This window comes from Pecten maximus, chromosome 8, assembly GCF_902652985.1.
Source record: "Pecten maximus chromosome 8, xPecMax1.1, whole genome shotgun sequence".
In the NCBI taxonomy this organism is placed as follows: Eukaryota; Metazoa; Mollusca; class Bivalvia; order Pectinida; family Pectinidae; genus Pecten; species Pecten maximus.
In genome coordinates, this window is record NC_047022.1 from 18,076,077 (window position 1) to 18,091,613 (window position 15,537).

Genomic DNA, 15,537 nt, shown 5'->3' on the forward strand with positions numbered 1-15,537 from the left:
TAAAACTTTTAAAGGTGCTCTTGAAAAACGTGTGGTTTGGGGCCAGTCTTTCATGATTTTTTTAGTCATTCTTTAATTCAGTTACGTTAGTTTATTCAATCTTTGCACAGAGGTTCGTTACAAATGATATAATATATGAGATGGGTCGAGGTATTGTGTGCGGCCCATCTCTATATATCATATCATTTTGTAACAGTCCGCCGAAATATAGACTGGTTTATCTCCCTCTTTCTGGGTCATCTATGTGTTTTCATCGTGGGACTCGACCACTTGAGGCTTGATGCTGCACTTAACTCATCTTGATCAGCAAAGTGCTTGAATTATCACAATACACAATCGCGAAGACACGCTCGCTGTCGACCACGTACTGTAACGTCAGCCAGTATGCAAGACTTTATCAGGTAAATACTAGTTAATGTTGGTCATTTTGTTGGGGTGTGTTTTGCGGTTGAAGGTAATTTGCATCCAGAGTGTGCGAAGTGTGTCCGAGCTGAAAATTTCAATCCTGGACCACTTCCGTTCGACAGGCTACGCTTGTAAACATTCAGTCGCGATCGAACATGACCTTTCAATTTGTTTATTGTATTATAAACTAGTGCATTTCATTCATGCAAACAAATATTTACATTATGTATAAATGATATTATAGTATACGTTTCATAAATGCTCAATAAATGGCACCCGTATAAAGTATAAATTCTTATCGTGTGTTACGGGTGGATGGCCGTGGAACCGGTAATATTCTGACTCATTGTTTATTACGTAAACTGTAGGCCTAGTGTATGTTTACGTATATGTACATGTAACTTTTAAAGCAAGATTAATGCCTGACGTGCTTATGCAAGTTCAACAGCAATATTAATAAAACTTACAGCAAGAAGATTTAAATTATGCAGTGTGCATTCCTCTATAGCTAGCAGACCGTACATTATTGATTTGTATTTATAAATATTATATTAGTTCTAGAAATGGGGTCTCAACTCATATACATAACAATGCATGCATTTCCAGCTTTATGCCAATCGACATTGATCATGACAATCAATATTATTTCTAGTTATATCATACACTCGACTGACATATCTCCAGCTGTTGTGTATGAATAGCTGCACACAAAGGAAGTCGTTCTGTGGCATGTCTTTCCTGATATAATGACATAATATGCATGTACTGGTACACATGTTAATCCAGAGATTTATAAATCATATACATGTATATAATTCTCTGGTTAATCTTATGATGTAACAGTGTAATTAATATATTTTGTATGCAACATCATGCCATAATTCTAGTTACAGTGTCTATATAAACAGTTGTATAAATCAATTATGAATCAAACTGTTTATATATTGGCATATATTCTATACTTCCTTTTTACTTTATGTTAAGTTACATTTATAATATGTATACATATAAATGTATTGTACTTTTGTCAACAAAAAATATTTTTTGATTTGTACATTTATGCTTTGTTATACAATATGATATATAATGTGTACATGTATATATGTAAACATGAAAGATCAACAAAGCAAGTAATGTTGATTATCGTAAACTTTTTCAAAATCATGTATCGGTTATCTTCAGGTGATTACCTTTAAGGTATTGGTAACAGCATTATGATGTAATACATTCAGTGACGTAATGGAAGGTAATAAAATTATCATCGTTTAGGTGTAACACTATATATATATAACTAACTACCATTTAGAGCCGACCGGTGTATTGCATATGGTATTTTGAATCATGGTAAAATTAACCAGGGTCAAAATACCATTATTGTAGGCCAAAAGGGTCAAATTAACGGAAATTTCAAATTAATGTCCCTTAATTACCAAAATTGTGAATTTCATGACCCTGGGGTCTCAAGTTTGTCGCAGGGGAGGGGGTAAATTTTACTCTAATTAATATAGGGAAATCATATTTTCTACTATCATTTGTTGATTTCTATTGGAATTAATTCTAACTTGGTTAAAATCATCACCATGGCCATGTACTGACAGAATTGGCAGTTTGGTGGTAAATAAATGTTGGCCTGATTGACCTCCAGAAGGTGATGGGTGGGGCAAAAAAGGGTCAAATTGACTGAAAGATTTTAAAACTCAGGTGACAGTTAGGCCCATCAGCTTTTTGTTCAGAAAAGGGGAAAAGTTTTGACCTTATTTACATAAATAGGAAAGTCCATGCATATTTTTCTGATTTAGCATTCAAATAGATATGTGTATCCCTTAGGCTGCTCTCGAAATAATACATATTCCTGCTTGGTGATTCATCATGTAGAGTATGATATACATGGTAGATATAGTAATATGAACTTATGTTGGCTCATGATCAACCTTATATTTATCTAACTTACACTTTTATGAGACCCGGATAATGTATGTCTATACAAACTATCTGTAGGCTGAAATTAATTGGTTTTGCTGTGTCATTTACATATACAGTGTATATATATTCCAGCAGTTAATTTTGATAATTAAAGTTATCTAATTGGCTGCATAAAATGTTGTACACAAACGAGTCTGATTAAATTGATAATGTATTCCTATATTTGTTTAATGATAAGCTAATTAAAGCTAAGAAAATATTTGCTTTGACAGACAGTAAAACGCTAATTAGCACTTTGTCTGAGGGGTAGTTATAGGGAAAATATGTATCTCTTCAATATAAACTTTTTATTTCGATATGGCAGTGTGATACCTGTATACAAATAATATATTAGGAATCCATAATGTAATTCAGGGTATCCAGTAGACACTTTAGAGTTTGGCTTTGGCTCCCCAAAATCATATTTGAATCTTAGGTTTAAAAGTACTTGTCTATTTAATTTGACATATGTCTTGACGTTTCAGATTTATGAGAAACAGTGATTTGACTTCTGAAATTAATAAACACAATAAGAATGACATTGAGGGATCAAAATTGGTGACTGTCATCATGTAAAACTAGAAAACATTATAGCATTGGTAAGCGAGCCACTTATAAAACAATTATTGGTATTTTTGTGAATTCCATGTAAAATTGTAAATTTTTGCTTATAGTGTGGGGGGGCCATGGTGGCCGAGTGGTTAAGGTGTCCAGACACTTTATCACTAGCCCTCCACCTCTGGGCTGCGAGTTCGAAACCTACGTGGGGCAGTTGCCAGGTAGTGACTTTAGGCCGGTGGTTTTTCTCCGGGTACTCCGGCTTTCCTCCACCTCCAAAACCTGGCAGGTCCCTAAATGACCCTGGCTGTTAATAGGACGTTAAACAAAAAAACCAAAAAACAAACAAAAACAAGCAAATACAGTGTGTAAAATTTTTCCCAATTTGACATTTTCCGAAAATACCCAGAATTAAAGCACTCATATTTGTCCCACCTTAAAATTCTGCCACAATCGATTGCTGCTCCCTCCCCCTCTAACACTCCCACCTTTATTCAAACCTAGATCATGATTGCTTCATAGGGGCAGCGGTGGCCGAGTGATTAAGGTGTCCCGACACTTTACCACTAGCCCTCCACATCTGGGTTGCGAGTTCAGAACCTACGTGGGGCAGTTGCCAGGTATTATGGACCCTGGCTGTTAATAGGACATTAAACAAAATAAACCAAAACCAAACCAAATGATTGCTTCATCACTGAAGAAAGAAAACTATGGTATGAACTGTGTATGAAATGCATTGAATGTCAATCTTTAGCCAACCCTGGCCTAAGTTCCAAGTTATATCCAGAATTTTTCTTACAACTTTATCATTTACTGGCAAACTCCCTGAAGGCAGTTATCTTGTTTGCAAAAACCTGTAAGTCCTCTTACAATGTAAATACCAGCAATTCATATGTCATCAATAGCCCAGTTAAAACAGTCAGAGTCATGCAGAATTATTCTGCTATAAAGCAATCTACGATAACTGATATGGTTATAACTTATATAATTAATTACATGTAGGCAGCTAGATTTTTAATGATATGGGTAGCAAACTTTTGCATAAGGGGAGAGGAAGGAGTTTATTGGTGAATAAATATGTACAGATAAGGGTTCATAACTTTGCAAGTCCTTCCTTGAAAATGACCAAAATAGCTTCAGGTTTCACCCCATAATATATGGCCAGTAGCACTGATATGGGGTGTGTTGAAACATAGTCAGGTATATTTGAAGCCTCACCTTCATATATAATTTGCTTGCAAAATTTTGTATGAAAAAACCTTTTGGAAGAGAACTCCTATTCTAAAGTTTCTGAACACTTTTTTTTTTTTTTTTTTTCAGTTGACCATTGAAGGAACCTATCAATGCACTGAAGAGGATGGCAGCATCAGATACAATTGTTAAAAAGACTGTTGATGTAAAAGATGAAAATGATCCGGTGTCTGATGAGAAAACCTCCTTGAGAACTGCAGCATCTGAGGACCCTGAAACTGACCAAGGTGGCAGTGCTAGTACAGAAAGTGAAATGATTACGTCTGTTGCTGAGAGTAAGGAAAAGGAGGCAGAAAATACTTACACAGAAGAGGAACTTAAAAAAGATGAGAAAACAGTTGAAATTCAGGAATCAAACAATGAACCTTCCCCTGCACCTGAAGAGGACAAAAAAGTTTCTTCTGATGAACATAAAGAACAAGATATCAAAGAGTCTGAATCCTGTTCAGCCACTGTGACAGAAACAGAAAAGAGCTCAAATGATCAAAATTCTCAGCAAAGCAAGTCATTGATAGACAATACTGAAACAAGTAGTAAACAACAGGATGAACTACCATCAAAACAAGAGGATGGTAATTGTTCAAAATCACAGAAAGTAACTTCACAGGATTCTCAGGAAGAGACATCACTTAGTTCACAGGAAATGTCCTCACCAAATACACAAACAGCACCATCCAATAACGAGGAAGTGATACCACAAAATGAAACATCATCTGTAATACTGACACAGAAAGTAGGTGCTGAAGACGAAACATCTGCAAATGTGACGGAGGTGAAAGAGGAGATTAAGTCAATAGAACCACAGAAACAGGAAGAAGAAAGCATTGTGGTTCAAGACGAACCTTGCACAGAAAAGGAAAATGACAGTTCAAAAGAGAAAGATATTATAGAAAATGACAGTTCAAAAGAGAAAGATATAATAGAAGAGGAATCAGAATCAAAAACATTAGATACTGAAAATGAAAACAAACAGGACAATGAAACGAAAGCTACAAATGGTGAAACCTCAGCTGTTGGGACTGAAAAACAAACAGCATCTGGAACACAAACAGTAGGGATTGGAGAGAAAAGTGATGATGAAACAAAAAATTCAAAGAAAAGTGATATTTCACAGGAGGAGATAAAATCTCAGAGGCCAAGTAGAGGACAAAGGTCTACTTTATCAAGGAAAGTTTTGGAATCTAAAGGTCAAGGATATATTAAGTCAGATATACAAACAGAACCGTTGGCTTTAGTGACTAAACCAATACAAGATGTTAAAAATCCTTCAACGCAAGATGAAAAGTCTTCATCTCCTGCAAGTACCGAGAATTCCGCTATCATGGCAAATAAAAGTAGTGATGGACAATTGGTTGAGGAAACCGTAAGTGATGCTGAGCTGAATACATCAGATACTTCCATGTTGGATGATTCGGTCAGTACAGATTGTTCTAATTTGTCAACACCAGATCGATATAGCCGGGGCTCTGGTCTCTATAGGGCGTATAAGTGTAAGGGATGTAAATATAGCACTCCAATCAAAACCAACCTGCGACGACATGCCTCTATCAACATTGAATATAAACCCTTCCTTTGTAACTTGTGTGGTGGCAAGTTCACCGATAAATCTACGCTTAATTTTCATAACAAGAAAAGACACAGTGGTTCAGAAAACTTTGAGCATACTCCAGAAGATGAGAAGGACAAGGCTTTAGATACCTATTTGGATATGTGTATCAATCTTGAAGGAAAGGTGAAGTCTACTGAAGTAGCACTGAGAAATCCGTCAAAGTACAAAGACTGCAATCTGGTAACATTTGATATGTTCAATCATTTCAAAAGTACTCCTTCAAAGAAATTCACAAAGAAGAAGGAAATTAATTCTTCCATAGACGTCGATGGTGGAAATAATTCAGCACAGTCAGTGTCTGACAAGAAAAAGGGTAGAATTATGAAAATGCCCCAAATGAAGGGACAAGTTTTTGTAACCTACCCTGATGGATCCACAGTTGAAGCGGGAAGTGATGTTAACTTTCCTGAGAGTAGTCCTGCTGAACCAAGAAGAAGAGGACCAGGCAGAAAGAAAAAGAATGAGCTAGGATCATATCCTGTTGGTTCTAATACTGAAAACACATCGCAAATAAATACCGGTAATGTTAGCATAAATTCATCAATGATGAATCAAAGGAGTCAGACTCCCTTGCTAGCTGTTCGTCATCCAGGGCCTGTTATGCCTGCTCAGGGAGGCAGCATTAATCTCATCCAGACCTTCGGAGGAATTGCAATTCCTGTACCAATGCAGATGCCTATGCAGATTCCCATACAAGTACCTGCACAAATGCCAACTCAACTGTCATCACAAATGTCCCTTCAACCGCAGATGTCGGATCAACCTCAAATGACTTCACCAATATCGCAGAGCCAACCCTCTGTGATAGATTCTAATCCAACAAGACAATTGATTGAGAACGAGGATAAGAGAAAGAAAGGAAGAACAAAAACCATACGAGAAATTTTGAATTTAGATAACGGTGTGCGACGACAAAAACTTTCACATGGTCAAATTGCAGAAGCGAAAGCAAAAACAGCAGGAGGTGCTAAATTTTCATTTGGTCTTAAATCTGGACGGGGAAGAGGTAGAAGAAGAGGAAGCTCAAGGAGGTTTGACATAGAGACTGACCAGTCTTCAACAGATAACTCGGTACCGGAAAGTGAAGTGAGCGGATCTGAAGGTGATCCGTCCTGGCCAGAACCAGTATATAAAAGAAGGGGCCGTACAGCAACACGGGGCCATGGCATAGCTCCCTTGAAACGGAAATACATGAGAATGAAGCTAGTAGGAACATTGCCAGACCAGTATGTCATGAAATCCAAGAGAGGATCAGATATTTCTGTTAATTCACAAACTGAAGCGAAGTTTGTGGGGACAAAGAAGAAAAAAACAGAATCAGATTTGAAAGAAGAGGGGAATGCAAGTGCTGAGATGGATGTATCATCGGAAAAGAAGACTGTGGGACGAAAAAGAAAGATTGACTGTGTTACCGACCCAGCTACAAGAGGCTTGGAAAAACAGAGGAAAATGGCCAGTGAAACTGGCATTCTGACAGAGGAAACTATCAACAACAGTTTGCTAGCTCTAAAGAGGCGACAGGACAACATTACTGCCACAAGTACACGTGTAAAAAGGAAGTATGTGAAACGAGCGAAAAGTCTTACAATGCCACCTAAAAAGAATAAAAGCCGTGCAACACCCAATGATGAGTCCTCATTGTTATCTATCAGTAGTACAAGCAGTACATTGGAGGAACAAAGAGATCTCAATGAAACAGGAATGTCTGCAACAGCTGCCCAAAGCCCCGAGAAACGCAAAAGAGGAAGACCAACATCATCAAAGAAAACCAATTTGGGAAAAATTTATGTTAGAGGACCATACAAGAAAAAGCCTAAGATAGTAGCACAAGAACCTGTTTCTGATAGTGAACAAAAAACAATTATACACTCAGGTTGTGATAAATGTCCCTTGGAAGAAGTTTCTGTTGATGGGAAAAGAAAGAGAGTTAATGTCAATCCTGGGAAAGCTAACTGTCTTTGTGATGGAAGTGATGGAGGAAATGTTGAAATTCCCAAAACACCTGTGAAAAAACCAACTCTTCTGAAGTCTACTAGAATGACAAACTATGTAAAGAAGTACAGTCAGAAATATTCTAAGCTGGCTAAGGCCAAGTCAAAGGGCAAAGGTCAACAAATGATAAAATGTCCTCTTTGTGAATACCAGTCCAAATCCATAAATGGAGTCCGGCTTCATGCCTTCTGGGTACATAAGATGTGTAAGTACTCGTGTACAGAATGTTCATATTTCACCCTTAATAGATATGAGGGTCTCGCACACTATAAGGAGGAACATCCAGGGAAGACTGTTGCTCTGGTACGCAGTTTCTGTTTGTTAAAAGACTTGGAGGAAGACACGACTCCCGGACATGAAGGCAAGGTTTTGACATTGTCACTCCATGGACAAACATCACCCTCCAAACAGCCAACTCCAAGTAAGGCTGATATCTATGATTACAATGAGACTTCTGAATCCTCGCCTTCCAAATCACCTGGAGCACCGGATATCACCAATACAGCAAAGACGCTTGTCACTGAAGACAGGTCTAAGGTATTGAAAGGTCGCTGCCCAAAGTGTTCGTATGTGTCAACAGTGCGTGGTGTCGGACAGCATTTGATGCTGGCACACGACACTGTAAACTGGGTATGTAAGGAATGCAAGTATAAATCACACTCAAAAACACTCGCCTTTCAACATGCACGGCGCAACCACAAAGGCATGCAGCCGAAGGTTTACAGAATGGCTATCTTGGTTAAACCAGATCCAGAGCTCAATTTGGAAATCTTGCCAAAAGCTTCCTCTACACCAAAATCTTCTAAAGGCAGTATTGAACCAGATACCACTCTTTCTGATCTTTCTCCAACTATGCCCAAGTTGAAGAAGTTTCCTAAAACTTGGCAAATGAAACTGGGATCTATTAAAGAACAAGAAAACCTACAGCAGCTTATTGCCAAACGGAAGGGAAAGACAGGAAAAGCAAAGACATCGGAGACAATAGGTAAGTAACTTTATAACTCCTACTTTTGTATAATTACCCTACTTATGTTCATCTTAAGTCCATTATCTGCCAACTGTTACAATATCTAGATTCATTAATGTTTCCTTAAACAACTCGCACAACTTAATATTTTACTGTATATTATTACTAGTGACTCCATCCCCTCAATGGCTCATTTGAAGTTCAAATGACATGAACTTTATATATCAAATTAAAGTTTGAAGTTTTTGCTACTACTTTTTTCACCTGTACTAGTTTGCATTTTTTGTACGTCATTCTTTTTTCAGTAGGAGTGTATATTTTTGTTTTTAAGTCTTATGACTTTTCTCTTTATTCTTGTATATAGGAATTCGAAGTACCTATTCAATATACAATTTTTGTATATGGCAAAATGGCTACAAACTATAACCTGGCATTACCGCCATATATAGTTATTTGGCATTGCTATTTCATTGTCTTGCAATAATCTGCTTCAGTTAACTATAAAAAAAAAAATGGTGTTTCATTGTTGTGTAATAAGCCCATGCAGCTTTGGTCAAAGTTTGTAATTTTTCAAATTGATATACAGTAAAACTTTGATTTATAAGTCAAATTTGACTGACCAAGCAAGATATTTGACTTACCCAATGGTTCAACTTATCTGTGTCTGTGTGTAATCGGCTGTATGCCGAATAATTGCTTGAGAACAAAGCGGAAAATAAGCAATAAATAATAACAAACAAATGAATTTTACATGATTACAATTATTCGTTTATTTAATTAACAATATAATGCTAGGTTAAAGGTCAAAACATATTTAATACATGTATAAAATTATCTTTGCCATACTTTGTAGTCACGTTATTTACACACCGATTGTCATACAATTGCAAATTACAGCAAAATATTTTATAAAAACGATGCATATATGGTATGAAAATATATACAGGTATATATTGTACACACATTATTTTTCTTATAATATATATATATATATATAGTTCTATGTATACATTTAAACAATATGAAACACACTAAGCAGTTCAGGAAAACACACTAACTTTTCATGTAACCTAGATATGTCATAAGTATAAGTAATGTACATGTAAACATATCAGCTATGTAATAACACTTCAGCAACATCATCAAATTGAAAAAAAAATTATAGATCCGATGGGAAACTTGATAGATCATAACAGGTGATAACTGACCATAACATGTGCAAAATCAAACATTGTTATTTCTAATAAGATCATACCAAATGATATCTGACCATAACATGTGTAAAATCAAACATTGTTATTTCTAATAATGTATTATGTACACATATTGCCATTTTCACCAAATTGCTATAAGAACAAAATGATACTGATTTGAAAAAAAAGATGTTATAGTAACCTTAATGACAATATCTGTTTACTGATACCCTAATTATACCGCGGTTACTAATGAAAATCATAAGAAGTGTGAATACTTATAATTCACATTTAAATATAACGTTGAGCCAAATTTGTTGGTTTGAATTAACTTCCATTATAAGAAATCAACAAGACTCTGCTCTGTCGTTTGTGTCACAAATTGCAAGAGCAGAGTCTCATGGGTTTCAGGTATGGATTTACACAATTATGTACTTTGTAATAAGCAAAAATTTGTATCAAGCCTATTTGTCTAACTGTAATCTGTGTATAATACAGAATAATTTATGGAAACCTATGATTAAAATCTTCTTGGAAAGAATTCTTAACATTAAAGTATCAATTTTCATTTTCTCTGATTTTATTTCTTTACTCTTAATGATTTCAGCTGAGGAGTCGTCTGCATCCTACACATTACACCCAAGGAAATTGGAGTCCTTGAACGTTGGTTTCAGCTGTGTGTACTGTTACTACGCCGCTCCACTTCGTCACCAGCTACATCTCCACTGTTACGATAAACATACAAATCACCCAGCATGTCTCATGAAATTTACTAAAGACACCACAGTTTTGGATTTCCTGGGGGATTCAGCTCGTGTGAAAGTGGCTGACAAAGGAAAACTGCTGAAATCTGACAACATTAAAAGGGAAACAGTTTTGGACAAAGAGCGTGTCCAGAGAATAATTAAGTGGAACAATGACCAAGCTTCAGAGGTCAAAGATAAAATTTGTGAGAAAGGTGAGGTAACAAAAAAGGGAGATAACTGTCTTGACACTAAAAATCAAAATGAAGACCTTCCAATCAAGGAGATGTCTTTAAAGGAGTGTGGGGTTGTAAATGACCCACGCTATGGTGTTCTTTCTGTGAAGCCTCACAAAGTCACACTGTCAAACTTTGTGACAGATAATTTGGAGGATGTGACTGCAAAGACTGCCTGCCCTGCTAGTAGGCAGTTGGCATCAAACAAATTAGCTTCCAGCAAACCGTTCTTGAATCCTCTGACTCCTCTTGTGACCAGTCTAGGGGCAAGCCAGGTCAAACTTCACGACACATTCCACTCGAGTCTTGATGACCTTGACACCATTCTGTCCAACTTTGGTGTCCGAACCCTAAACATGGACATGCTTACCAGAAAACAGTTCACCGACTTCATTCACAGATTTGGCAATAGTCTTCAACAAATGTAAATATGATTAATAAATATTACATGTGATTCATCAGAAATCCTTCAAATGTGATGACGAAATCTCAAATTGGATTATAGTCATTTGTACGACGAATATTACTGGAATAGGGCTTGAAAGTTCTTTAAATGAGTAATATTAGAATCTCATCTACATCCACAAGATGTTTGTTGTTTACTTGTTAAAAGAAATGTGGGATTTGTGTATTTGGTTGTTGACAGATGGTTAATATATTGATGTCTTAAAATTTAATTTCAATAATTTTCTTTTTTTCTTTCAATGCCTTACGAAATTAAAAAAATAAATAAAATAAAGTTCTCTCAATTGAGAATTAATGTTACGGACATCATAGTAACTTTTTTGTGTGATTTTTTTATATGTTTAAATGGTTAATATATGTTTAAAATGGTTCAACCATGGCATGGTTTACCTCAAAGAGTGTTTTGGGGCATCCCGACATCATGTTGTTTATTACCAAATTCTGGTTATATTAATGTTTACCTTTTATCTGAAACACTTTATGTTGTCTGTATATTTTATGTACATAAGTTTACTTATAACTCATCAAATGACCAGAATTCCTTTTATTATCTTTTGTTAATGTCATGTGCCAGATACATTTCAAAATACGCAATAAAAAAAACCCTGTACAGGTAGAATCCTGTGGGAATGATGACTTTTCATGTGATGGCCCTGCAGGAGTTTGTTGTTTAATGATCTAGAGGTACATTGTTCAAAACCTAGTTTTGTAATATGCTCTATCAAAGTCTGAATCATTTCAAAGAAAATTAATTAATTTTTGCTGTTAACATCACAATTTGCTTAATATCAACATTTCCTCCCCTGATAAAAAATGAAGTTTTTAACAAGAAGTAAAGTACCTATCTGTAAGAAAGAGAATAACTTTGATTATATTAATTACTGGTAATTGAAGATTTATCAGAAAAGGTGTCATTTTCAAAACCGATGAACTCATCTGTAATTACTCTTGATTAATATCTGACTCTTAAAACTTAAATTATACCTCTACTTTACCTTTGTGTTGGAAACTTGAGCCCCAATTCATCTTTTTTCAGTCCATGATCAATGTCAAATTATAATTATGACCCTAAAATTATATTTGTCCCCATTGAAAATTTCACTTTGGAATAAAGCTGGTCTAACAGCCATTTTATCATCAGCAAAAAATTAAATGCGGCCTACACTTGTCTAGATTTATAATGTAAATATTAAGACAGATCAAAGTGGAGGATATTATGTTATACACCTGATGAGTGATGTGTCCACCTGTATTAGTTCTAAGATGTACCAGGAGATGGCATCATTTAGATCTTGTATGTTGTCTTTATGACCTTATATACCGGTATAATTGTACTTCATTTCATGGGAATATTTATTTGTGTCCATCTTTTTTCTTTCTTTTTTTTCTTTTTTTTTTTCCTTTTATTTTTCTTTTTTCCTTTAATGTACAGTATTTGAAAAAGTTCTTTTCAATTTTTTTTGAAACAGTTCTTTTCAATTTGTTTTTAAACAGTTCTTTTCAATTTTTTTATACTATTTTTTCAATTTATTGTCAAACCTGCCTTAGTGACCAACTGAATGAAGCGACTCCCTCTCATATGTGACCATATTTTCCCCTTCCATTGTTATTTACTATTCTAGTTACCTGACCTTGGATTACTGGGTAAGAGACTCTCAGTCACTTGTGACATTTTTTATTACCTCCCTTGGAAGGTCACTTATGACAGGTTTGACTGTTCTTTTCAGTTTTGTTGTTTTTCCCATGTTACATTTTTTCAATGTTATTGTTAGTGTAATTTCAAGTGCTTGATTTAGTTTGCCTTTTTTTCTTGGTTATTATATTAACTTAAAAAAATAAATTCAAGTTCCTTGCCATTGTTTGACTTCAAAAGCGCAATATTGTTTGTAATAACATGCCTATGGCTAGAACTATCAGAAATATGAAATAACTTTTTAAGTGTAAGTGTAATTGTATGTCAAGTTTTAAATGATAAAATCTTTTTGAAGACTCAAGAGTATCATAGATTGCAGATTATTGCCTAATTGATATGTGAAACATGAACAAACAAACAAATTAAGGCCAAGAATAAAAAATAAATAAATAAATTTTGTATTTATATGAAAAATAAATTCCAAAACCTTTCATAGGAATGTTGTCCTTAGCTATGTTTCTGATGAACAAATTCCCATTTTCTGTATCAACAATTGCCAAAAAATCTCTTTATTTTCATTTTACAGATCAATAGAATTTATCTACCATTTTCCTGTTTTTTTAGGTGACCTAAGACGAAGTCTCAAGTAACCTATACTAATCGCCTTTTGACAGTCATCGTCCGTCATGCGTCCGTAAACAATTTACATTTTCGACTTCTTCTCCAAAACCACTTAACCAAATTCAATGCAATTTGGCAGGAAGCTTCTATGGCTAAATGTCAACCAAAATTGTGAATTATATTGTGTATGGTCCCAAACCCCCAGGGGCCTGAGGGGTGGGGCCAAAAAGGGTCAAATTGACCAAATTGACTAAAACTTCAAAAATCTTCTTCTCTACTCTCATATATGGTGGAATCAAACACTCTTCATAGATGGAACGCTCTTAAAGTGCTTTACCAAATTGTGAATTTCATGACCCTGGGGTCACACGTTTGTACCTGGGGATGGGGTAAACTTTACTATACTATGTAGTTTATATAGGGAAATCCTATATTTGACTCTCATTTGTTTGATTTCTATTGGAATTCATTCTAACTTTGTTAACATTATCAGCATGGGATGCCAGCTTAATGGTATGCACATGTTGACCCTGACTGACCCCTTGGACTGATATGTGGGACTAAAAAGTGTCATTTAAATTAACTGAAATATTTCAAATTTCAGGTGACTGTAAGGCCCATGGGCCTCTTGTTCTGTATGTGTTATACATGTATATATGAACGTGTGACAAACTAAACAAATAGCTAGTACATGCTGACATTTTTTACTAATACCTATATATTATATGTACTTTAGGTAAAATCACATCTGATTTGATCTTTAATGAATGTTTTATACCTGGTACATATATATACATGTATGAAAATATAGAAAAGAGAATTCAAAATTCAAACTTTTCTTAAAACACTTAAAATAGATTCAAGCTTGACGCTTTGATATAAAGTTAAAACTTTATTTAAAGCTCACTTTAATGAAGTAATTTTTAGTTCATTCTCTTGTTTTTCCGTCCTTACACATTTTTATTTTGAAGGGAGGTAACTCTTTCAAATGCCTCTCTACCCAATTCAACCTATATACCTAAGCATTCAATTTGCATATTAATTTTCCGACTAACACAAAACATATATTGTAGCTACTTTATAAGAATTTTCAAAGGTCCAGCAATTATGTTAATCTCCCTTTATTGCAAAATGAACAGAGTCAGCATTAATTAATAAAAAAAACAGTACTTATTATACCAAATTAAACTTATTGAATGATCATATGATTATATAAGTTATTAACTGATTCTAGGAAAACTTTTTAAACTCTAGCTATTGTCTAGCCATAGATGAACTTCTAACATGATATATTATTTTTTGAAATGACAGACCTATGCAGCAGTTTATCTAGTTCTTAGTCTATCAGTCTTTGGTATTTCTCAATCTTGGACTTGACATTTTTTTCCCCTATTGTATATATTTTTTTTATTATTTTTTTTTCTTTTTTGTCAGTGCTTTTGATTTTCTGTTTTCATTGTTTTGTTCATTTTGCTTCAGAGAAGTAGTGCTGTATTTATACAGTATTTATGTGTAACTATATGCAGTGTTTGTTTATAGTTCAGATAATAAAATTATGTACATATATATACATGCATATATAATCATTGTTTCTGTGTTTATTCATAGTCAAGTGGACAAAAAACAATTGTTACCATATATTTATATACACACATTACAGTATTGTATTTCTTGTATTATGCTGGAGGCTAAATATTGTCATATAAGGCATAATAATGTTGTAAGTATTCTGTTTTAGATTCACCATCTGAAAACTGCCAATCTTAAAAAGTTTGTGAATATGTTATCAGTAAATACTAGTATATACCACATTTATCCTGCAATAAGCCCATTTGTATAGCAATAAGCCCATTTGTATAGCAATAAGCCCATTTGTCTGGCAATAAGTCTATGCGCCTGGTA

General features: G+C 34.8%; 1 protein-coding gene across 1 annotated transcript; it reads left to right on the forward strand.

Annotated features, from left to right (window-relative positions):
- Positions 1-305: 305 nt before the first annotated feature.
- LOC117333296 lies at positions 306-13,795 on the forward strand. The gene is made up of 3 exons (XM_033892528.1): positions 306-401; positions 4,246-8,762; positions 10,545-13,795. The coding sequence occupies exons 2-3, from the start codon at positions 4,283-4,285 to the stop codon at positions 11,342-11,344; spliced, it is 5,280 nt and encodes a 1,759-aa protein (XP_033748419.1). The 5' UTR covers positions 306-401; positions 4,246-4,282; the 3' UTR covers positions 11,345-13,795.
- Positions 13,796-15,537: the final 1,742 nt, after the last annotated feature.

Coding starts and splice junctions, on each gene's coding strand:
- LOC117333296 (XM_033892528.1), top strand. CDS start 4,283: ATGGCAGCATCAGATACAATTGTTAAAAAGACTGTTGATGTAAAAGAT. Junction 8,763..10,544: donor AAAGACATCGGAGACAATAG/GTAAGTAACTTT, acceptor TAATGATTTCAG/CTGAGGAGTCGTCTGCATCC.